Raw genomic sequence first — 22,878 nt, forward strand, 5'->3', positions numbered from 1 at the left:
AATCCTACGAAGAGCGGCTGAAGGAGCCGGGACTGTTTAGTTGGAGGAGGAGGAGGCTGAGGGGAGACCTCATCACTCTCTATTGGAAAGGACACTGTAGAGAGGTTGGTGCTGGTCTCTTCTCACAGGTAATTAATGACAGCACAAGAGGGAATGGCTTCAAGCTCCAACAGGGTAGAGTTAGACCGAAAATTAGGAAAGAATTTTTTCACAGCAAGAGCGGTCGGGCATTGGAATAGACTGCCCGGGGAGGTGGTTGAGTCACCATCCCTGGAGGTGTTTAAGAGACGTTTAGATGTGGTTTTGGGGGATGTGGTGTAGGGGAGAACTTTGTAGAGTAGGGTAGATGGTTGGCCTCGATGATCCCAAGGGTCTCTTCCAACCTAGACAATTCTCTGATTCTGTGAACTGCCTTCTCCGCTCTGGGTGACCATTTCTCCTATGATCAAATAGCGATTGATTTTATTATTATTATTATTAATAATATTTTACTTATTTTTTTAATCCTTCCCGCTGCAGGGCGGCGGGATGTACACAGCGGCGCCGCAGGCCGACCCCACGGAGTGCATCAGTTGCCGAAATTGTCGGAACAATAACAGGTGATGGAAACCCCCCCCCCCGAAGGCGGTACCTTCCCCCGACGCAAACCCGCCCTGCGCGCGCTGCGTTAAAGCTGGGGCAAACGAAAGCCGAGAGCCTGGGTCCTGGCCGAGGGGGCGGAGGAGCTCCACGTCACCTGGGACTCGAGGAAGGGCGGTTGGCGATTGTCCGTGGGATGGAATAAAACAAGTTATTAAACCCCCAGAGCTCACTCTGCTCCGCGTGTTCCTCTGACGCTGTTTAAGCGGCGAGGCAGGTTGAGCGCTGGAATTTTTTATTTTTAAACCTGATTTCCTGTGGGTTTTTTTTTTTTTTTTTGCAGTTTGGAGATAACAAAATGATTCCATATGGAGTTTGTCAAATAGGATTTCATTGGTCTTCTCCGTTTCGCGTTTCCTGCCGTTCTCTTAAGAACACTAATGAACTAGAGTCACAGCTCTGCTGTCGCAGTGCTATTCTCCGTAAAACATGGGATTTGAGGTTCTTCGGGCCGGTTGTTGGTGTCGGATGCAGTTCTTGCGGGAGAATAAAGGATTCTCGTATAGAATAAGGGAAAACTCTGTCTCTGTAGCTGGGAGTCTGGATTTTTATTAGGTTTTTTTACTTTTGAAATTCTTAAAGAATATCCTTCTGGGCTTCTGACTAAATCTCTAGTTATTTTAATGACTGAAAATAGGCCTGAAAGTCAGGCAGGCTGGACCGCTCTGACCGGTAAATTCTGGATTTTTTTTTTTATTTTTTTCAATCATACTTTGAATTTTCGGTCTTGTTAAAACCGTTAGCTGCCTTGAGGTGTACATCTGGAGAAGTTGAGTTGAAATTGAAGTGTTGTCGAAGGCAGAAAACCCGTTCGGTTTATTTTCCTGGGTTTACTTTTTTTAAAATATAATAGGGTTTGAATTCTTCCTCCTTCCGTAAGCGTATGCGTGACGGAGACGGGCTAGCGACTCGCAGGTAGAGCTGGGCCCGCTTTGTCCAGACCAGTGTCGCGGCTGGTCCCTGGGGAAAACGAGCTCCCGTTTCGTTAGAAGCCAATTGTCTGCTCTCAAGGCAGGCTGTGGAACAGCAGTCAGCAAGAAGATGCGTGCAACTGGCCCTCGTTTGGAACATGCTGTGTGCGTTACGCCATAATTAAGAGCTCGCTTTCCAGTTTTAAGCGTATTTAGATTTTTAATTGCACTTTTTTTAGGGGGGGGGGGGGAAGAAAGCAGGGAGAATGGGTTCCATCCTCTGCAACTGTACTGTTCCTCCCAGATGGGTCATCAGCAGGGTCTGAACTTTGAATTTTCACATCCCTGTTCTATATTTGACTGCTTGATGGAGAAACAAGTTGTCCTTTACAGCTGCCTCCCCCCAGAGGGGACCATTAACCTCCGTTTGGCAGGAGAGCTGCGCAGCCGGGACCGCTCCGTTCCCTGCCTGGTGCTGGGGGAATGGGAAGGGGACATGGGAGAGGGGAACGGAGAGGACCAGAAACGTGCTGGAATATTACACCAGGGGCCAGGGAACTTAGGAGGGGAAGGAGGAGGAGGAAGGAGGAGGACCTGGTGGGTTAGCGCGATCAAGTCAAGTAGGTTTTGGCAAGTGGGAATTTGGAGCTGAAGTCTTCGCCCCGTTTTTCTTCCACCTCCTGGCTCCTTTCGGCAGGTGAGGGCTGTCCCCCCCCGCCTGGGCTCTTGTTTGCGCAGAGAGGACCCCGTGCCTTCTCCCCCCGCCCCCTCCGCTTATCCCACCTTACCCACTAAAACCGGGCGGTTTTCCCCCTGCAAAACACCCGCCCCGTGACGGAGGAAGGTGGGTTCACCTCTGGCAGGGTTGCCCTTGCTCACGCGTCCCACCTGAGCGCTGCTAATTCCCAAATTAGCCTGTTCCCGCCGAACGCCTGGAGGCGTCGCCGCGTTGGGGTTGAATTTAGCAGTGAATTGTGACCACGTGCAAACGAATCCGAAACGGTTTCGCGTTTTTCCCACTGGCTGGTTTCGGCAATAGCCGTCTCGGAGCAGGTTTTGTTATTGCAGCGGTGAAATCCCGCAGTCCTCTGTTTCAATTAGCGCTTTATGCTCTCCTAACGGCTCGTGGAGGCTTGCCAGGGGCCGGAGTCGCTGAAAGGTGGATCCCCGCTTTGCTACTGGGGACAAAGCCGGTAAGACGAGCGTGGTTTAAGCTCGTGACATTAGGATTGAGCGCTGATATATATTTATATATATATATATTTTTTTTTTTTTCCCCTCCTCTTCTGGTGCTTTTGCGCTAAAACTCTTTACGCGTTGCAGAGGAATTTATGTTTTTGCAGGTCTCTCTTCTGGGCAAATTCGTCGTGTTCTGATAAGAAATCTGAAATACGCCCTTCAAATAAACCCGTACTGGTCTGGTTTTCCCAGCTCTTTAAATCTAAATTAGGCTGGTGCGGGCTTTGAAGTCAGATTATAGTTTGGTAGGCTTTTTAGCGCCGGGAACTCGTAGAAAATGTGCTTTCTGCTGCAGGGATTTGACAGCGCCGTTCACACGCGCGCTGCTCTGGATATACCAATGGCTACTTTCCGTCAAAACGGGATTATTTTAAGCCCAAAAGGCTGAACTGGTGTCTTGAAACATCATTCAAGCCCGTACAGTAATACAAAGCACTACGCCGACCTCTGTATCTTTAAAAAGAAAGCCCCAGAAACATGCAAACCCGAACGTTTTTTTAAATGGTTCCTCTCCGAATAATTTTTAATTTTTTTTTTTTTTTTTTTTAAATAATAAGTGAGCGCAGTCAAAACCTCCGCGGAAAGAAATGCAAACTAATAAATGGATCCGTTTGAAGAGCAGCTGTGTTTCATGTGGATTCTTCAGTGGCTTCTGTGGTATTTTGGTACTCGGAATAATTGATTTTTTGGAGGCAGTTACGGCAGCGGAAGGACAAAATCGGTGAGCGAGGGCTGAAAAGGAAGGTCGGTGCTGCTCCGTCCTCCCTGTATTCCGGAGGGGAGCGGGTTCCCGCAGCCGCCGGAGGGGATCCCCCCCCCGCCTCGTCCCGCGGTTTGGCTTTGCGAGTGAAACATCTGCCCAGGGAGGGGGAAATTTGCTCCGGTTCCTCCTATAGAAAGTTTGTGTCATTTGTGGATGTTTTGTCGCTCCGGTTCCTCCTATAGAAAGTTTGTGTCCTTTGTGGACGTTTTGTCGCTCTTTTGGTTCTGCCGATACTGATGGCAGTTTTTAGGTGAAAGTATAAACTGAGGCTCCGGGCGAGTTTGTGGGGCAAGTCCTTCAAGAGTTACGTTTTTACGCATCGCCGTGACCTTTTTAATGCGATAAAAGTGCTTTTGGGGACTTTTTTGGGCGGGACCTTACTGTGACCGCCAAGCTTTAACGTCTCCCAGTTTTAAATTTGTTGGAGTTTGGTACTTTAGCAGCTCATCCCTCAGCACCGAAGTACGGCTGAGGCTCTGTCCCTGATGATGTCAAAGCCCATCTTCCCCCCCCCCCCCCCTCCACACACACTTTTTTTCAGCCATATACCGATCGACCCCGCTCGATTTGGGGCCGGAATCGCTTTAAAGAAATGCAGAACAGAACCTGCCCAGCTCTCAAATTCTTATATTTCAAAATATAGATAGCATCCCGGTAATAACCTATAGCGACGTGCATGAAGCTTGTCACCGCCAGCAGAAAAGACGAGGGTCAGATGTAAATTGGGCAGGAAAAAAAATTAATAATAATAATTAATGCTCTGAGTTGTGTCCATATCAGCATATATATTAAAGAAAAAAAAAAAAAAAAAAACGCTGGAGGGGTGGTTGTATTTATAACATTCCCTATATTTTAATTTTTTTTTTTAATTTGCATTCGCTCTGATAACGCTTAGTATTTATTTTCCAAGGTACTTCAGTTTGCTTTTTGGGTTTCAAACTTGAGGTCTTTTTCGTGGCGGTGAAAAACCTCTTTTTTTTTTTTTTGGGGGGGGGGAGGGGCTGCCTTGGTGGAGGAATGGACTTGCGCATCAGGTCGTCGGGTCACGATCGACGAGGGGGAGTAACCGAGCGCACGTTTTGAGCGATTTTTGGCTGTCTGTTGGGATTTAAAATTGCTCAGTCCTTTTCTTAATGTCGGGATGGGTCCAAAAATAGACGTAAAACTTAATTGCCGAGCTGCCTGGCTGTCGTTACGGTGCATTTTCAGCCGTAAAGTACTTTAAAAATCGCAGTTTCTCGAGGTAAGCGGTGGAAAGAAGCAGCTCGGGGTAACCCCGCTTCGGCTCCTGTCCCGCCTGCAGGTGTTTCACCAAAACCAACGGCGTTTTCGGCAGCAACGCGCTACCCGTCGTGCCCGTCGTAGCCCCTTACCAGCGGGACGGTTTGGAGATGAAACCTCTCAATCGCCACGTCGTGGTGGCCATGTGCTTGGCCTCCGCCGTCCCGGAGTGCAGCGCTCGGCCGGAAGAGGACGACGAGGAGAAAGCGGAGCGGCCTTCTGCCCAGCGTCCCTGCTGTCGAGAAGCCGTGAACCGGCTCTCCGTGGATTACGCGGACGGTAAGGCCTTCCGGAGAGGGTAGCGCCGGCTTCGAAGCCCGGGAATAAGCTGTTAGGGCGCTTAATTTATTACGGAGGAGGTAGTAATTAAGCCCGCAGAAGACCCGGCTTCTTGAGAAAGATGAGTTTTTAAGCGTTCCGCCTTTCCCGTTGCCGAAAATGGGAGCGGCGATGCTCAGGTGCCCGTGGCTGTCGTCCCCTTCGTGATTGATTGCCTCTAAACGGAGCTCATCAAGCGGCCGCCCTCCAGATAACGAGGCCGGGACTGATTTATGCTGCCTGACGCTTGCCTGCACCTACAGCTCGCCTGTGGTCTCCCGAAACCGCTGAAGTGCTCCCTAAGGGGGAGGGGTTCCCTCCTTAAGGGGGGGTTTCCCTCCCTAATGGGAGGTTTTCCCACCTTTGGGGGAGGTTTTCCCTAACGAGCAGGCATCCGTAACGGCGTAGAGTTGTCCCGTAGGCGCGAACGGGCACAGAAAACGTAGCGGGGAGGCGGTGGGACCTGTTGGGTATCGGCGCGCTCGGTTCGAGCCGACGCTCCGAGCTGTTGCCTAATCGTTTTGTGCCCGGTGCGGTGGGAAGGAGCCTGAGCTCGCAGAGCATCGCCCGCTTTTATTAACCTCAATTTTTTTTTTTTTTTTGGGGGGCGGGGGGGTTGTTGGGTCCATCGAGCTGAAAGAGGAGATGATCTATTTAAAAAAAAAAAAAAAATCAAAAAAAAAAAAAAAACAACCCAACCCACCGCGCTCTCGCTTTGCAGGCGACGACTGCGTGCGCTCGGAAACGTCGAACCACGTTTTGAGCTGGAGCCCCCTTATTCTGCAGCCTCTTTCGAAGGACTGTAAGGAAAAACCAGGATGGAGTTCATCCGGAGTCGCCTTAAACTCTTCTGGGGACCTTCGGCAGCTCCAGCCGCAGGAAACCTGAGGAAGCGACCGTTGTCCCCGCTTAACGCCAGGAACTGCACGGCCGAGTGGCTGAAAGGGAGTGATGGAGGGATGTTAATTATAACAGAGAGAGTCACTATTTATTTTTTTGTAGTAGCGTCATATGAATGTATCTTGTTTTTAAAAAAATGGTTGCCTTTTTATATTATTTATGCCTTGAAATTCCATGGTTTGTTGTTTTTGTTGGGGTTCCCCACACCCCCCCCTACACACACACAGCGAAACTAGCCTGGTTATGTGTATAAAAAAAAAAAATAATTGTAATAATAATATAAAAAACCAACGATGGGAACTATGGGAGTGTGTTTTCCGTCTTACCAAAGCGCAAGGAACGCTTCCGAGGAGTCTTGCTACAGGGATTTAACGAAGCGGGTCTGATGCTAATGACCAACGGCTTACGGTCCGTCCTCTTTTGGTTTCTCCGGGACGAACCCGGTGGGGTAAAATAAGAAAATAAATACGCAAAACGAACCTGGGGTGAGTCGGTGCAGCGCGGTTTGAGCAGCAGAGCTCCGTTTCGGGGACTGTTTGTGGCTTTCGGGGGTTTGATAACCCTTCTGGTTCGCGGAAGCGCGGGGGGAAATTTCGCCTTCCCGCTAGCGGAAGCCGAAATCTGGTTCAACTGCCCTTTTAATTCCTTGGTTTTGAGGGAACGCGAATGGCTTGGAAGAGCCTCTGAAACGAACCGAGTCGCGTTGAAGCAGCTCCCGCCGGCCCTGCGCGCGGCCGTAAGAAACCCGCCCCCCCCTCCCCTTTCCAAATTTAGTCAGAGTAAATAAAGTAAAACAGTGCTTGTAAAGCACTCCCCCCACCACCACCAAAAAAAGAAAAAAAAAAAAAAAAAAAGAAATCAAGAGCGCATAATCCCAGAAATGAGGCACATAAATTATAATTACGGCCACCCCGAGGCGACGCGTGTGCGGCCGCCTTTTCACCCAGCCAGCGCGTATTTTCCTAGCCGGAAAAAAATGGTGTGTTTTTTTTTTTTTTTTTTTTATTTTTCCTTTTCTTGTACTATTTATAAATATTTTGTTGTTGTTGTTTTGCCTTTTTTTTTTTTTTTTTTTTTTTTTTTTTTTTTTTTCAGGGTCGCGCATCTTCCCAGCCAGAGCTGCCGAATTCCGAAACTCTCCGCAAACCCGATGCCGGCACCCTGGACCTCGCGCCGTGAAACCCGTGGGCTTCGACTGCCACCTACCCCGGAGCCGCTGCAAAACCCCTCTCCGTCATCGTCCTCTTCGGTTCTCTCCTCCTCTCCCAAACCCGCCCTTCTCCATCCGCTCCTCGCAGCCTGGCTTTATCCTCGCTGGATTATTCTTTTTTCCTTCCCAAGACCTGCTGCAAGGCTTTCCTCGGGAGACTGGCAGGCGAGTGGTTGGGTTTTACCTCTGGCTGCTTTGTTTTCCCTAAACGCCGAGATTTAACCGTGGTTTTAAATGACCTCGCTTTAAATCGGACCCTGCGCCCGCATCCCCTTATCGGGTCGTGTTGTATGAAGATGCTCTTCCTGAGAGGCTGTAATATTCCTTTGGAAATGATATCTAATTTTGAAGCAATGTAGGTTTTTTGCGGGGGTTTGGGGTCGGGTTTTTATTATTATTTTTTTTTTTTTTTTTTTAGGGCAGTTGGGTAAAGCGAGTGATGCCGCTTTGTGGCAGGAGCGGGCGCTGAAGGGAGGTTGGATCTCACTCGGCGCTTGATCGCTCCCAATTTATTAACCAAATACAGGAGAAATTGGCCAAAGCTGCTCGCGTTTATTGCACGCACGAGGGCTAAGGAGCGCTGGGGATCATTCAGCCCTTTCCTTGGACCTTGTCTCCCTCTGCTTGCAGCAGTTTTGGGGGGAAAAACCCAGCGCTAATCGCTATTTTTACCATCCTGCGCTTCGGCCTGAAAAGAGGGAGTTTGGGGTGAAGACGAGGACCCCTTCCCTACCCCGCCGAAGCTTTGTGGCTTTCTTGGCACCGCGGAGAATTCCACACGGTCCCAAAACAGCATCCGCAACCGCCAAAAGCCTTTGGGCTGAGAGCGGAGCTTCAACCTTGGGATTTTTTTTCTTTTTTTTTTTTTTTTTTTTCTTTTTTCCTCTCCCATCGGTGAGAAAATATTTATTTTAACCTAAATATTTATTTGAGTTACTCCTGGAACTCCGAAACCTCGAGGCTGAGCCGGAGGGGGTTTTCACCGGGTGCCGGCAGGCTCAGCTCCGGGTTGGGCTGCTTTTTTAGAGCCAGCTGACCTCTTCCCCGGTGCCGAAAAATGGGTAAAACATGGCACGAGGCTTCTGGTGAAGCCTCTCACCCCCTGGGCTGCATCACGGTTTCACCGCTCCTCCGTCCTTCTGGGGCTTAGAAAAGCCGTGAGCCCGAGAGGAGTTTTATTTTTTTTATTTTTTTTTGTGTGTGCCAGGTCTGGATTACGGATATTTTTCCAGCCGCGTCGCAGGAGCCGAGGCTTGGGAGACACGTCCGCTCTTCCCGGTTTTATTTACGCTGCCGTCCCGGGGTGCGAAACAAGGAGAGGGAAGGGAAGTAAGGAGGTGAAGGGGTCATGGCGTTGCCGTCACGGTGATGGTGACATCTGTGGGGTCCGGTGAGGCCGAGAGTGGTTCTGCAAAGGGGTGGGAGAGGTCGTGGTGACGCTGGGTGGGTGCCGGCTCGCCGGGGTGGGTGGCTCGCCCCGTGGGTGCTGTCACCTGCCGCTGCGGCGGGAACATCTGCGTCTCCCGGTGCTGCTGCTGCTCCCTCCTCCGTGCTCGCGGCTGTTTCGGCATCCTCCGGTGTGCCGATGGGCTCCTGGGCGCCGGGACCGGCCCTGGGGGGGTGGGGGGGGGATGATAAGCGGGGGGTCTCGCCAGCAGTGGGGTGCAGCAGCCCCGGGGCAAGGGCGTTTGGTCACTCACGTGCGGAAGAGCAGGTCGTGCAGCCCTGCGGACAGACAGACGGATGTCAGATGGGGGTGGCGGTGGTCCTGCTGTGCCCTGCCCCCCCCCCCCCCCCCCCCGACCCCGCCACTCACATGGGAGGGTGTCCCGGTGGTGGGCGACCCAGCGCACGGCCAGGAGTGACGCTGCGGTGGCCACCAGCATCCCCACCACTGCTGCCCCTGTCACTGCTGGGTAAGCCTCGAAGGGAGGCTCGGCTGGAAGAGATGGGGTGGTTCGTCAGCTTGTCCCTGCCCTGGGGGGTAATTAGGGTAACGAGGCACCCAGGTGCGAGCTGGGTAGAGGGACAGGAGGCAGCAGGTACTCCCCCCCTGCCGAGGCCTGGCAGAGCCCAGAAGGGCAGAGGGAGGTGGGAGCCTGGGCCTGTTCACTCTGAAACCTACTGATGGCGGCTCACACTTGGTTCCACAGCTCCACCGGGATGCAAACGTCGTCCTTCTCCGCTCAAACCCTGCTCTGCCCTCACGGAGCAGCGTGTCCCCCCCCCAGCATGTGTCGTCCCCCCCCAACTTCACCTGGCGTCTGCACCTCGGAGGGGTGCCCGGCCGTCCGGTGGTTGACGGCCAGGACGCGGAAAGCGTAGACCACGGCCGGGTCGAGCCCCCCCAGGCGCCGGTCGCGGGAGTGGGGCTCGATGTCACCGGCGGCCGTTTCCCAGGGGCCGGGTGCCCGCCGGGGGGGTTTCTTGGCTTGGCGCCGCTGCACCACGAAGCCGGTGAGGTTGCCGGCGCCTTGCGTCCGCCACTCCAACCGCACCTCGGTGCGCGCTCGCGTGTACCGCAGCTTGCTGATGGTGACGTTGGGGGGGGCCGGGTACCCTGCAGTGAGACAGAACCCGGCAGGAGCGTTCTGACCTCCCCCCCTGACTCCCCCCAAACCCACCCTGACCTCCCTCCCCGCCCCTCCCAGGACTCACGGTCCACACGGAGGCGGACGGGGAGGTTGGCGGTGCCTATGGCGTTGGTGGCGGCACAGCGGTAGATCCCGCCGTCCCCCGGCCACTCGGCATCCCGGATGGTGAGGTTGACCCACGTTTCTCCCCGTTCCAACCGGTACTTGGCCAACCCCGGCGTCACCTCCCGCTCCTTGGGGTCGTACCAAACCGTGGCGGCGCCCAGATTGGCGCCGCCGCCTCGCCGGCACGCCAACCGCGCCTCGCCGCCTTCCAGCACCGCCACCTCGCTCCTCTCCGCCTCCAGCTCGGGGACCTCTGCGTGGCGAGAAGGGTGGGGGAGGGGACACAGAGCTGGCAGGGCCGCGTAACCCCACCGTGAGGGCACCCCGGGGGACGGATCCGGCTTACCCAGCCGCAGGCGGCACTCGGCGCCGGCGGCACGGAGCGGGTGGGCGGCCGCGCAGACGAAATCCCGGCCCCCCAAGCTGCCGTCGGCGCTCAGCACCAGGACGGCGGAGGAGGGCGAGGGGTCCCCCAAGGCCCGGCCACCGCCGTCCTGCCAGCGCAGGGTGACCGGCGGTGTCCCCCCCTCCCACCGGCACCGCAGCATCACGTACTCGTCACCCTTGGTGGCCGCCGCCATGCAGGAGGGACCGCCGGCCGGGACCCCTGCGGGATGGAGAGGTGTCAGGGTGGGGTACGGTGATGCTGTGCCAAAGCTCCCCCCCCCCCCCCCCCCCCCCTTCCCCCCCAAAAAAATGAGACACCCCCGGCTGTGCCATTGGGACCCCAGTTTTGGAGCAAGCTGGGGTTACTGGAGGTCCCAGCTACTGCAGTGTCACCGTGAGTTGCCCCCCGCCTGGGGTGGCCATGGCATGAGGGGGGGTCGCCACAACTCTGCTGTGCCAAAGTGAGGGTCAGGAAGGGATTTTGGGGAGGGGGGAATGACCCGTCTGCACTCACAGAGGGTGGTCCCGCAGGCGGCCCCCTGCGGCAACGCGGGGTGGGAGGCCAGGCAGGAGAAGGAGCTGCCGTTCCTGGTGGCCACCCCTGGCTGGATGCTGGTGGCCATGGAAAAACTCGTCCCCATCCTCCCCTGCTCTTCCTCTTCCTCCTCCTCCTCCTCCTTCTCCTGGGGGCCCACCCAGCGCAGCCGTGCCGGGGGGAAGCCCCCCAGCCAGCGGCACCGCAGGGCCACCTCCTGCAGGTCACCGGTGGCCTGGGCAGAGCAGCTGGGGCTCCCGGCTGGTGGATCTGCAGGACACCATCAGCGCTGGGGTAGGGTGGGGGGGGACTTGTCCCCACCCTGCCTTTACCCCCACCCCCTAAACTGCCCCTTGCAGCCACGTCCTCACCGGGGAGCCACCTTGGTCCATCTCGCCCCGGGGGGGGGTGACCCACCGGGCCACCCCCCCTCCAGGGTTACTTACAGTAGACGGTGAGGACGATGGTGGCCTGGGTGCGGGTTTGGAGGTGGGTGTTTTCGGCCAAGCAGGTGTAGGTGCCCGCCTGGGCGCGGGCGATGGCGGCGATGACGTAGGTCTGGCCGGTGTGGACCTGGGAACCGTTGTGGAGCCAGACGTAGCGGCTGGGGGGGTTGGAGGGAGCCAGGCAGCTCAGCACCACGTCCTCTCGCTCGCCCGCCGAGAAGCCCCCCTGTTCGGGGGAGAAGGGCTCCACGCTGATGGCCGGCTCGTCGGGGCCGTCTGCGGTGACACGGGGTCCTTTAGCCACGGGGACGTCACCGCAGAGGGGATGCAGCCCGCCCCGGGGCATCCTCCCGCTGGTGGGAAACCAGCCTGGGAAGCCTCCTTAGAAAGGGTGCGCCATGGCGGTTGTGAACACACCATGGTGCGTGGTGGCCACGGAGGCACTATGGTGGCAGGGCACGTGGTGGCCATGGGCATACCTTGGTGGCTGTGAAGGCAGCATGGTGGCCAGTGCATGGTTGCCATGGATGTACCATGGTAGTTATAGACATACCATGGTGGCAGGATGCTTGGTGGCCATGGATGTACCATGGTGCGTGGTGGCCATGGAGGCACTATGGTGGCATGGTGTATGGTGGCCATAGATGCACCGTACTGACATAGTAGCTGTGGAGGTGGCACAGTGTATGATGGCTGTGGACACACCGTAGTGGTATGGTGCTTGGTGGCCGTGGATGTGCCACAGTGCATGGTGGCCATGGAGGTACCGTGGTTGCAAGTGTATGGTGGCCATGGACACACCTTGATGGCATGGCACATGGTGGCCATGGGTATACCATGGTGGCTATGGAGGCATCACAGTGCATGGTGGCCATAGAGGCATCATGGTGGCAACATGCTTATTGGCCATGGCCATACCATGGTGGCCATGGAGGCATCACGGTGGCAGGTTGCATGGTACCCGTGGATGTACCACGGTAGCTGTAGACGTACCATGGTGGCAGGATGCTTGGTGGCCATGGATGTGCCCTGGTGCATGGTGGCCATAGATACACCATGCTGACATAGTGGTTGTAGAGGTGGCACGATGTATGGTGGCCACAGAAGTGCCACAGTACGTGGTGGCCATAAACGCACCATGCTGGCATGGTGGCCGCGGAAGTACCATGGTAGCAAGGTGCATGGTGGCCATGGATACACCTTGGTGGCATGGCACATGATGGCCATGGACATGTCATAGTGGCCATGGAGGCATTGTGGTGGTGGGGTGCATGGTGGCCATGGATGCAGCATGTTGCCAACGTGCTTCGTGACTATGGCCATACCATGGTGGCCATGGAGACATCATGGTGGCCATGGACGTACCATGGTGACCATGGAGGCATCATGGTGCATGGTGGCCATGGCCATGCCATGGTGCCCATGGAGGCATCCTGGTGGCAAGGTGCATGGTGCTCGTGGGTGTACCATGGTAGCTATGAACGTACCATGGTGGCAGGATGCTTGGTGGCCACCGTGGCATCTCCAGCCCTGAGGTTGCCCCCACAGCTGGTGCCCACCTTGGAGCAGCCCCCCGGGGAAGGTGGATCCGAGCCCTGGGGCACTCACAGACGATGTCCAGGTAGACGGGCTCGCTGGTGTGGTTGTTGACCTCGTTGCGCACGGTGCAGGCGTACCAGCCGGCGTGGCTGCGGTTGGCGGGCGTCAGGCGCAGCTCCGCCCCGGAGCCCCCCAGTCCCAAGGGGGACACTGAGGGACCCCCCCGGGGCTCCCGGTGCTGCCAGGAGAAGCTCAGCGGCTCCGTCCCCTCCCGCACGGAGCACGTCAGGGCCACCGCCGCCCCCTCCGCCGCCGCCGCCGCCGTCGGCCGCACGAAGGGCTTGGAGACGGGCACTGGGGGCACCGAGCCGTGAGCGGCCCCCGAAGCTGCTGGCCACTTGCCCCGGACCTGCCGGTAGTCCCCAGATCCCTCTGGTCCCACCCGGAGATGATCTTTCCAGCCCAAATGATTTATTGGCTAGTGAGGCGCTATAGCGGCTAGCAGGATGGCTAATGAGAACATCTGTGGGCTGGCTGTGGGCATGGGGACTAGCTGGAGCGGCCGTGTATGGGCTAATGAGACCAGTTATGGGTTGGCCAGGGCAAGGCAATGGGGATGGCTAGTGGGGTGCTACGTTGGCTAGTGGGGCACTATATTGGCTGGAGGCAGGGGAGTTCATTGGCTAGTGGTGTGCTATGTTGGTTAGTGGGGTGCTTTGGTGGCTAGTGGAGCTCTATGTTGGCTAATGGAGCGCTTTGTTGGCTGGTGAGTGCTACATTGGCTAGCGGTGAGCTACTTTGGCTAGTAGGGTGCTATGTTGGCTCATGGGGTGCTATGTGGGCTAGCTAAGCGCTACATTGGCTAGTGCCCTGCCATGTTGGGTAGTGGGGGTGCTGTGTTGGCTAGCTCAGCACTACATTGGCTAGTAGGGTGCCACGTTGGCTAGTGGAGTGCTTTACTGACTAGTGGGCCACTACCTTTGCTAGTGGGGGCTCTACACTGGCTAGTAGCATGCTTCATTGGCTAGTAGAGATGGTTTGTTGACTAGTGGGGCCCTTCACTGGCTAGTGGGGGCTCTACCTCGGCTAGTGGGGCTCTATGTTGGCTAGCGGAGCCCTTTGTTGGCTAGTGGCATGCTTCACTGACTGGTGGGGCCCTTTGTTGGCTAGTAGGCTACTACCTTGGCTAGTGGGGGGGCTCTACACTGGCTAGTGGGGCCCTTTGTTGGCTAGTGGCATGCGTCACTGCCTGGTGGGGCCCTTTGTTGGCTAGTGGGCCACTACTTTGGCTAGTGGGGGCTCTACACTGGCTAGTGGCACGCTTTGTTGGCTAATGGGGCCCTTCGCTGGCTAGCGGGATGCTTCATCGGCCAGTAGTCCGCTGCAGTGGCCAGTGGAAGCCTCTATTGGCTAGTGGGCGAGGTGATGCTTGCCGGCAAGCCAGGGAAAGGCGATGCTGGCCAGCTGGTGGCTAGCGGGGTGCTGTGGGGAAGGTCACCGGCCGGCGGCTTACCCAGGACTCGCAGGAGGACGGCGGCGTAGCCCACGCGGAGCCGGCCCCACTCCGGGAAGAGCCCCTGGCAGAGGAAGCGGCCCTGGGCGGCCGCCCGCAGCTCCCGCAGCTCCAGCGTCCCGTTGCGCAGCGTCACCCGGCCCAGCGTCCCCGCGCCGGGGGCCACCGCCACCTCCCGGCCCGAGCCCACCGCCACGGCCCGCGGCGGCCCCGAGTTGCCCGTGAAGCTCCAGAAGACCACCGCCGGCGGTGCCAACGCCACCGGCCCGCAGCTCAGCTCCACCGCCCGGCCCCGGACCCCCGTCACCGTCCGCTCCTCGTAAGCGGCTTCGCCGGCCGCCAGCGGCTGAGCTGGCCGAGAAAGCGCAACGAGTCCGTCAGGTCTCTGCTCGGGGGAAAATTTGGGGGGGGGGGAAAAGGGGAATTCAGGTCTCTGGCTCACCCCCCGCCAGCGCCGGCAGCAGGCAGAGGATCCAGGCTCCTCTCCAACGCGGCGGCGGTGCCCGGCCGCGCTCCATGGCGCCATATCCGGCACCGAGCCCCCCTCCCCTCCTCGGTCGGGCACCCAAGCAGGGCTGCTCCTCTCGGGTTACCCCTGGGTAATTAAGCCCGGCCCTGATTAACCGTTAATTATTTATAAACCTGGGCATGGAGGGAGGGGTAGGGGGGGGAACCCAACGCCTGCAATCTCAGGGCTGAGGACGTACGCGCTCATCGCAGGAGTGGCAGCACCGCCTCCTTCCCCTCCCACGGGAGAGATTTATTCCTATATCCCCCCCCCCCCCCGCCTCCCAATTATTATTTTTTGGCTAAAAGAGGGGAAAATTAGCTGCCGCCACCCCCGTCTTGATCGAAAACGTGGGGTTTGGGAGCCGGGGGAAGCCGGGCGGCCGGCGGGGTTTGATATTTCATCTCCTCCATCAAACATTCATGGGGGGGGCGGCAGCGCTGAAACGCAACGCCCCGGAGGAGGGGGGGGGGGGAGTGGGGGTTAGGGGGGGCCGGAGCACCCCAACGGGAGGATTTTGGGGTGCGGATGGCCGGGGGGGGGGGGGGGGGGGGGGGGGGGGGGAGGATGACAATGACAACACAGGAGCCCGTTGCACCCCGTCCCCAAAACCGGGACGGACCGGGGCAGAGCCTCATCCAGAGCAAATCAAGTTCCCACCACCATTCATTCATTAGAATTAATTGCTCATTAACAAAAATGACGCTGGAAGGAAAAAAAAAAAAAGTTTTTTGGGCTTGAAATGACCAAAATGGGTTAAAAGTTGGGCGTTGGGGGATTTGCAGAGCCGGGGCGCAGCTTTGCGCCCCACCTCCTGCTGCTGCCGGACACCTCCGGTCGCGTTTTCTTTCTGCCCATACGGGTCCGTTTTGGGGAGAAATTGGAAAAGTGAGAGGGGGTCGGGGGGGGCACTGGCAGATCCGCAACGCTTTGACCCAATAAAACTCCTTCTGTGAGTAAAATAAGGGATAAATCTCAAGGGATTTGGGCAAAGGAGGAGCAACACCACCCCAAAAATGAGAAGGAATTCTGGTTTATTAGCAATTAGGTTGGTGGGAGCGAACGGATAAACCTTTGGGTCCAACTTCTTCCCCCTCCCCCCCCCAACATGACCCCAAATGTTCAAATTTCAGGTCTCAAATGCTCGAATTTTGGGTCCCAAATGCTCAGTTTCGGGTCCGACGGGATTTGGGATGGCAGCAGTGGATTCATGCTGCCATCTAGCGAGATTGGGTGGGTTTTTTGTTGTTTTTTTTTTTTTTTTTTTTATAACTCGCTCCTTTTTCCTGTGTTTTTTCTTATTTAACTTTTTTCCAACGTTTTGCTGGCAGTAACGCTGCCCGCCGCTGCTGCCCGGAGGTGATTTTTTTGGGACCGCTTACCCAACTTTACCCATTTTCTGACCCTTAGACCCGTTTTCGAGGAGCGCTGCCCTACGGTTGAGCCCCTCGGAGAATTCCTCGAGCCACGCGGAGTCACGGCGACGAAAACCTCAAGAGATACAACAAGGAATAAAACCCAAAACCCAACTTCTGGGGGTTCCCCCCCTCCCCCTCCCGCCGCCTCGTCTTGTCCTAAAACATCACAACGAAACCGAAACAGCTTCGGGAAGCGCTGAGAACTGGGAGATTATTTTTTTTTTTTTCCCCCTGTAATTTTTCCTTCCCTTTCGAACGGCGACTGGGATGCGGAGGGGCGAAGCACCGCTCCTCACTCAGCTTTGAAGCCTCTCCAGCTCGTCCATGTCGTCCGGGTCCAGCTGTTTGATCTCGGTTTCTGGAAGAAGAAGAGGAATAATAATAAATTAAAAAAAAAATAATTAAAAACCATCAGCGTTTGATGCAACTGCGTAAAAAAAAACCAATCCCGGCCCCGCCGGGTGGAGCGTTTCCGCGCCGTGGCCTTCAAGCGACAGTGTGAAATAAAGGCGGAGGAAGCGCAGCGTGAACTGGCTGAAGGGCCCGGACGAGGCTAGTAGGACAGCAAGAAGGTGGCCCAAGCGCGAAGCAGCGGGTCGGGTTAGGCTTCCGGACACGCATCCCGCTCTCTGTTCCCACCTCCGAAACGAGGCGGGATTGGGAAGGTTCGTTATCCTCGTCTGTGCCCTTGAACGACAACGTCAACGGCGTTAAAAACGTTCTCCCGCTCGGATTTTCATCCCCGGGGGAATCCCAGGCTGCTGGGGCCGATTTTGTGATCGGGACTCGTCCACCTCGCGGTTATTCGAGCCGCTCGTGGCCGTCGTCTGATGCTTCCGACGCTCGGAAAAAAAAAAAAAAAAGCAACACCCCTATCTTTGCCAGACTATCTGGCGCGCGTCTCCTCTGCCAGGTGTCCGCCTCGGGCTCGTCTGGCGTTTCAATTTCAAAGGACACGCTGCCAAGACGGTTCGGCAGCTCCGAGGACAAAGCCGAGGAAGGGAGGTGGTTTTCCACACAGCGGAAAGGTTTCTATATTTCTATAACCGTGTTTCCCCCCCCCCCCCAAAAAAAAAAAACAAAGATCCCAAGGGAAAGCAGGCAGTGGGATTTGAAGAGCCGCCCGCCGTGAAATCCTGTGAAAATCCTCTTGATGTTTAGGAGCGACAATCGATTTGCACTCAAGGCGGGGGAAAATCTGGGTGATTCCGGGTGCCGGCTCCTCTCCCCCAGCCAGGGTTGAGCTAAGCCGGGGCGCCAGCTGCCCCCAGGCGGGACAGGGATTTGCAGGGTAAAAACAGATAAAATGCCTGAAAGAGGGAAAAAAAGAAGAGGTGTTGAGGCATCCCGGGCACCGGTGCCGTCCTTTGCACGTCAGGCACAACCTGCTGGGCTGTTCCTCCAAAAATTTGGCTGCCGGAGGACAAAAAACCGACCCTAAAAGGGTGAGGGGATGAAGGGAAAGCTGTCGCCTGCACCCGAGGAGGGGCAAAGATGGCAAACGAGCCGGAGGGGGATCACCGGTCCCCAAAAAGGGCTCCCGGAGAGAGGCGGATACTCACGGAAATGCTTCTCTATCATCTGCACGAGCCCCACGTTTTGGCTTTCCACCATGCTGAAGGCGATGCCCCTCTTCCCAAAGCGTCCCGTCCGTCCGATGCGGTGGAGGTAGGTCTCGAAATCCGGCCGGTGCTTCAGATCGGTGGGGAGGTTGAAGTTCACCACGATGGTGACCTGCTGCACGTCGATCCCTGAAAAAGAGAGAGGAAGGGATCACCTCACCCCGGAGGATCCGTTGCTTGAAGCCCGCGCTGCCACCAGAAGAACCCCAGGGCCGGAACGGGCGTTTCGCGCCATCGGAAAGAAACGGAGCGTCGGGTTTTCCGGAGGTACCTCTGGCGCAGACGTTGGTGGCGATGAGGACCTTCTCCTTCCCATCGCGGAAGCGTTGGATGACGTTGGCCCGCTGGGTTACCGTCAGCTCCGCCGTCAGGATGGCCACCTGGTGCCCGTCCTGGCTCATCTCCACCGACAGCCAGTCCGCGCTTTTCCGAGTCTGGATGTGCCGAGGGAGAGGCAGGCTGAGCTTTCGCTCCGCTCGCTCCCACCCATTATTTCCCCCCCCACCCTTTCCTGAGCCCTCTGCTCCTTTCGAGGGAAGCTCCCGGTGCTTTTTAACACCTCAAAATTAGGTAAAAACGCTGCGGATGAGCAAGTAGCCCCCGGCGGGACACGCAGGCGAAGGCGGTTCCAACGGGTGGGAGCGATGCTGTGAAAATCCCGCTGTTAAACCCGCTGCTGGCGACGCGTTCCCCACCCTTCCCGGGGGTCCTTTCCTGGATTTTGAGGGTGTTGGGAGAAGCTGAGCCGCTTTACCTGGCAGAAGATCATAGCCTGACCGACGGTGATGCTGCCGTAGATGTTGCAGAGGGCTCGGTACTTCTCTTCCCGGCTCCTGCACACGAAGAAGTACTGCCTGATGTTGCTCAGGGTGAGCTCTTCCTCCCGCAGCTTGATCACGATGGGGCTGGAAACGATTTGCACGGCAAAAGCCCGTACGGTTTCCTTGAAGGTGGCGGAGAAGAGCAGCATCTGGCAGCCCTTGGGTAAAGCCCTGGAGGGGAGGAGAAGGACGGACTCGTCGGCCCCGGAGAGCAGCCTGGTGCCCAGATGTACTCGATTGCGCCCGATTCCCTCAAAACCGAGCGAAGAGGCTGGGAGGGGGGGGGGAAAAAGGGAAGCGGGATGCCAGCCATCGGGAATACTCACCTCTGAATGCGAATGCTTTGACAGGAGAGGCCCTGAGTGTTGATCATGATGTCGGCTTCATCCAGCACGAACATGTTGATCTTCTTCACGTCTATGACTCGCCGTTTGAAACACCAGTCCAGCATCGTCCCCGGAGTCCCGATGACGATCTGCTCCTCCAGCTCGCTGCCCTGCGGAACTGCGAGAGGGGAAATGCCATCCCAGCGCCTCCCAACACGACGCGTTTCTGCTGCTCGTGCGCCTTTGTCCCTCGGTTATCTCAGATTGCGGCCTTCCGGGGGTGGTCATCCCATTGAGATATACAATCGCGAGCAGGGCTGACGCTTCCCTACGGCCTCCTGGGGGGGGAAACCAGCCCCACCTGGGAAGGAGGGAGTTTGGAAGCCGCCAGCGGGCGTGAAAAAGACTCCTTAGCAGGAGAGGGAGAATACAGACGCTATTTTATTGGCCTTCACGGGGGGTCTGTGCAGCTCGAGGCTCTCAGAGAGGGTCGCTTAACGCTCCCGTCGCAGCTCCGGTAGCTCTGCCGGGGCCCGACCCGACTCACCTTGGTTTCCCCGGACGGCGTACGTCACTTTGATGTCAGCGCAAAACTGCCCGATGTTCTCGATCACGTGCCCGATCTGCAGGGCCAGCTCGTAGGTGGGAGCCAGGCAGAGACACTGGGGGGGGGGGGAGAAAAGAGAGCTGTCAGACGAGGATCGCCTCCCTTTAAAGCCCAGGGCGCTCCCTCAAAACTCCCTCAAAAGCGCAGGGGGAACGGGGAGTCGGAGGGAAGGGAGCTGGGAGGGACGCAGGCAGAGGGAAGTCGCTGTCGCTCTTTTCGAGGGGGGGGAAATTCGTCTCCTGAAGCAGGGGGCAGAGCGTTTCCGCGCTCAGCTTTAAAGCGACGGCTCAAATCGCCCCGTAGGCTTGAGCCGAGCGACCTTCCCATGGCAGTAACCCCCTCGCAAAGCCGGTTCTGCGCACAGAGCTGGGGCTGGCGGGGGGGCATTGGAGCCGAATTTCGCTTCCAGGATAGCGAAAAGCCTGGCTTAAGGCGCTGCTAGCAAATAAAAGCACCTCCCTTTTGCGGGCACCACGCTTTCCATCCTACCTGCTGCTGCGACGGCACCCGGGGGGGTTTATCGTCCCCCTCCAGCGGATAAAATCATACACAGACGGGGACAAAACCCAGAGCTCTGCCCCCAGGCAGCGTCTCGAGGGCTCAGGCAAACACCTCCTGCATCAGCTTTCCCTTTCCTGCGTTACCTGCGGGTATTTCTCAGCGGCATTAACTCTGCTCAACATCGCCAAGACAAAAGCTGCCGTTTTCCCTGTCCCTGACTGGCTCTGGGCAATCAGATTTTGGGGCCTGCAAGGCAAAGGCTGCTTAGCGGAGCGTCCCCGAGCCGGGGATGCCTCGAGGGAGCCCGGGGCTTAGCCGCCCGGCGTTACTACTCACGGATACGCCAGCATGATGGGCAGAGCCGTCTCCTGGATTTTGGAGGGTCTGTTGAAGCCCATGATGTAAATCCCCTGTAAAAGCTCCTTCTTCCTGTTTAAAAAAGAAAAAAGAATCAAAAAGGGCGCACGTGACGGGCAGCGGTGGCTCTCGGGCTTTGCCGGGCGACTCACAGGGGCAGCTCTTCAAAGGTTTTGACGGAGAAGAGCGGGGAGCTGGGGTCCTGCTGCAGGATCTCCACGTGGTGGCTGGACTCCACCAGGGACGTGCGGATCAGCTTGTTCAATAGGGAGGTTTCCGCCAAGTCCGCTGCAAAAAGAAGAAACTCGGTAAAAAAATAATAAAAAAAGACCAAGCATAGAACGGTTTAGGTTGGAAGGGAGCTTTAAGGGCCATCTAGTCCACCCCCCTGCCCCGGGCAGGGCCACCTCCCCCCAGCCCAGGTTGCCCCAAGCCCCGTCCAACCCGGCCTTGAACACCTCCAGGGATGGGGCAGCCACAGCTTCTCGGGGCAACCTCTTCCAATGTCTCACCGCCCTCACACTCAACAATTTTCTCCTAATATCTCATCCAAACGTCCCCTCTTTCAGCGTAAAACTGTTCCCCCTCGTCCCATGGTACCCCTCCCTGATCCAGAGTCCCTCCCCAGCTCTCCTGGAGCCCCTTTAGGCACTGGAAGGGGCTCTGAGGTCTCCCCGGAGCCTTCTCTTCTCCAGGCTGACCCCCCCACCTCTCCCAGCCTGTCCTCCCAGCAGAGGGGCTCCAGCCCTCCCGGCATCTCCGGGGCCTCCTCTGGCCCCGCTCCGACAGCTCCGTGTCCTTCTGCTGTGGGGACCCCCCGAGCTGGAGGCAGCACTGCGGGGGGGTCTCCCCAGGGCCTCAGTCCCCCCCCCCCCCGCCGCCCCAAGGAGGAGGGGCGGGCCCGGCACCCACCTCTCTCCTCCTCTTCCTCCTCTTCCTCCTTTTCCTCATCGCCGCGGCCACCTGCGGGGGGGGGGGGGGACACGGCGGGGTGAGGCGGCGGCGCGGGGCCCTCCCACAGGCGGTGGAGAGCCGGGGCCTGCCCTTACCCCGGCGGAGCACGAAGGGGTCCCGGCGGCGGGGCGGGGGGCACAGCCCGGGGAGCTGAGGGCGGGAGAGGCGGCCGTTACCGGGGGAGGCGGGGGGAGAAGCCCCGGGGAAGGGGTTTGGAGATGGGGGGGGGAAGGGACAAGGCCCGGGGCCCACCCGCAGGGCCCAACCGCCGCTGTCCCCCGCCGCCATGGCGCGGGCGGCAGCGCAGAGCGGCGCCCCCCGGTGGGCGGGAGGACCGCGTTTCCGGTTGGGGGGGTCAGGGAACCGGAAGGGGCGGGAGCTTCCGGGTCACGGCGGGGCCGCAGGTAGGAGAGGGGGCGGAGGGGGGGCGGCGCGGTGCCACGATGGGTTGGGGGGTTCACCGGGGGGTGGGGGAGGGAGGGACACCCCCAGAGGGTGGTGGGGGTCCCCGGGGTGTTGGGGACTGGGACTCCATGGGGCGGGGGGTGTCCCCTGCTGGGGACAGGGCCCTGGAAGGGGGGGGCGGGGGGGGTTTGTCCCCACAGTGATGGAGGAGGAGGGGGGATCCCATAGGGTTTTGGGGGGGGCCGTGGGGTGGGGAGGTGAGGGACCCCCTCAGAGGGTGGTGGGGGTCCCGGGGGTGTTGGGGACAGGGACTCCATGGGGCTCGGGGGGGTCCCCTGCTGGGGACAGGACCCCTGTGGGATGTCAGGACTGGTTCCTGTAGGGTTTGGGGGGGGCCTGGGGTGGGGTGGGGGGCAGAGAAACCCCCATGGGGTGGGGGGGGGTCCCCGGGGTGTTGGGGACAGGGACTCCATGTGGCAGGGGGTGGTCCCCTGCTGGGAACAGGGCCCCTGTGGGGTGTCAGGACTGGTCTTCATAGGGCTTTGGGGGGGTCCCTGGGGTATGGGGGGACAGAGACCCCCCCGAGGGTGTGTGGAGTCCCCGGGGTGTTGGGGACAAGGGACCCCATAGGGCCTGGGGGCGCCTTCTGCTGGGGACAGGGCCCCTGTGGGGTGCCAGCACTGGTTCCTGTAGGGTTTGGGGGGCTCCCTGGGGTGTGTGGGGGGCAGAGACCCCCCCCATGGAGGGGTGGGGTGTCTGCAGGGTGCTGGGGACAGATGGTGTAGGACAGGGAGGCCATAGGGTGGTTGGCACCGTCCCCTATAGGGTTTGAGGGGGTCCCTGGGGTATGGGGGGGGGGGGGCAGAGACCCCCCCCAGGGTGTGTGGGGTCCGTGGGGTGTTGGGGACAGGGACCCCATAGGGCCTGGGGGGGTCCTCTGCTGGGGACAAAGACCCCATAGGGCACTGACACTGTCCCC

General features: G+C 58.1%; 3 protein-coding genes across 7 annotated transcripts in view; 1 reads left to right on the top strand and 2 right to left on the bottom strand.

Moving 5' to 3' along the window:
- The window catches only part of LOC309684147 (cell adhesion molecule-related/down-regulated by oncogenes-like), a 55,350-nt gene extending 49,077 nt beyond the window's left edge, over positions 1–6,273 (top strand). The window contains exons 18-20 of the mRNA XM_082500101.1: positions 520–599; positions 4,856–5,112; positions 5,873–6,273. Coding sequence (XP_082356227.1) covers positions 520–599; positions 4,856–5,112; positions 5,873–6,039 — 504 coding nt within the window. The 3' untranslated portion in view covers positions 6,040–6,273. The remainder of the gene's footprint in view (positions 1–519; positions 600–4,855; positions 5,113–5,872) is intronic.
- Positions 6,274–8,436: 2,163 nt separating this feature from the next.
- LOC309684145 (V-set and immunoglobulin domain-containing protein 10-like 2) lies at positions 8,437–14,906 on the bottom strand (the record flags this gene model as incomplete). The annotated part of the gene is made up of 9 exons (XM_082500100.1): positions 8,437–8,873; positions 8,962–8,986; positions 9,078–9,200; positions 9,519–9,821; positions 9,920–10,567; positions 10,862–11,152; positions 11,329–11,604; positions 12,937–13,221; positions 14,381–14,906. The coding sequence occupies 9 exons, from the start codon at positions 14,904–14,906 to the stop codon at positions 8,543–8,545; spliced, it is 2,808 nt and encodes a 935-aa protein (XP_082356226.1). The 3' UTR covers positions 8,437–8,542.
- Positions 14,664–21,761, bottom strand: LOC309684148 (ATP-dependent RNA helicase DDX25-like). 5 transcript variants are annotated; one of them, XM_082500103.1, is made up of 12 exons: positions 21,747–21,761; positions 21,590–21,644; positions 21,453–21,503; positions 20,693–20,828; positions 20,520–20,612; positions 20,327–20,429; positions 19,623–19,737; positions 19,076–19,253; positions 18,683–18,920; positions 18,200–18,362; positions 17,869–18,057; positions 15,857–16,664 (listed from the first exon to the last, which is right to left on the bottom strand). In XM_082500103.1, the coding sequence occupies exons 5-12, from the start codon at positions 20,579–20,581 to the stop codon at positions 16,603–16,605; spliced, it is 1,110 nt and encodes a 369-aa protein (XP_082356229.1). In that variant the 5' UTR covers positions 20,582–20,612; positions 20,693–20,828; positions 21,453–21,503; positions 21,590–21,644; positions 21,747–21,761; the 3' UTR covers positions 15,857–16,602. The 5 variants fall into 5 exon arrangements, 2 of the variants coding, with proteins under 2 accessions (XP_082356229.1, XP_082356228.1); XR_014270270.1 differs by lacking the exons at positions 20,327–20,429; positions 21,453–21,503; positions 21,590–21,644; positions 21,747–21,761 and adding exons at positions 14,664–14,765; positions 16,946–17,616 and having other exon boundaries at positions 16,271–16,664; positions 20,693–20,971; XR_014270271.1 differs by lacking the exons at positions 20,327–20,429; positions 21,453–21,503; positions 21,590–21,644; positions 21,747–21,761 and adding an exon at positions 16,946–17,616 and having other exon boundaries at positions 20,693–20,971.
- Between the last annotated feature and the right edge of the window lie 1,117 nt (positions 21,762–22,878).

Source organism: Vanellus vanellus (genome assembly GCF_965231255.1).
Source record: "Vanellus vanellus genome assembly, contig: HAP1_SCAFFOLD_527, whole genome shotgun sequence".
Classification (NCBI taxonomy): Eukaryota; Metazoa; Chordata; class Aves; order Charadriiformes; family Charadriidae; genus Vanellus; species Vanellus vanellus.

Bases quoted from the DNA above. Each gene is read 5' to 3' on its own strand.
- LOC309684148 (XM_082500103.1), bottom strand. From the start codon at position 20,581: ATGGGCTTCAACAGACCCTCCAAAATCCAGGAGACGGCTCTGCCCATC. The intron at 18,363-18,682 runs GTAAAGCGGCTC...CGGCACATCCAG, and splicing joins AGGCTATGATCTTCTGCCAG to ACTCGGAAAAGCGCGGACTG. The intron at 18,058-18,199 runs GTACCTCCGGAA...TCTCTTTTTCAG, and splicing joins CACCAACGTCTGCGCCAGAG to GGATCGACGTGCAGCAGGTC.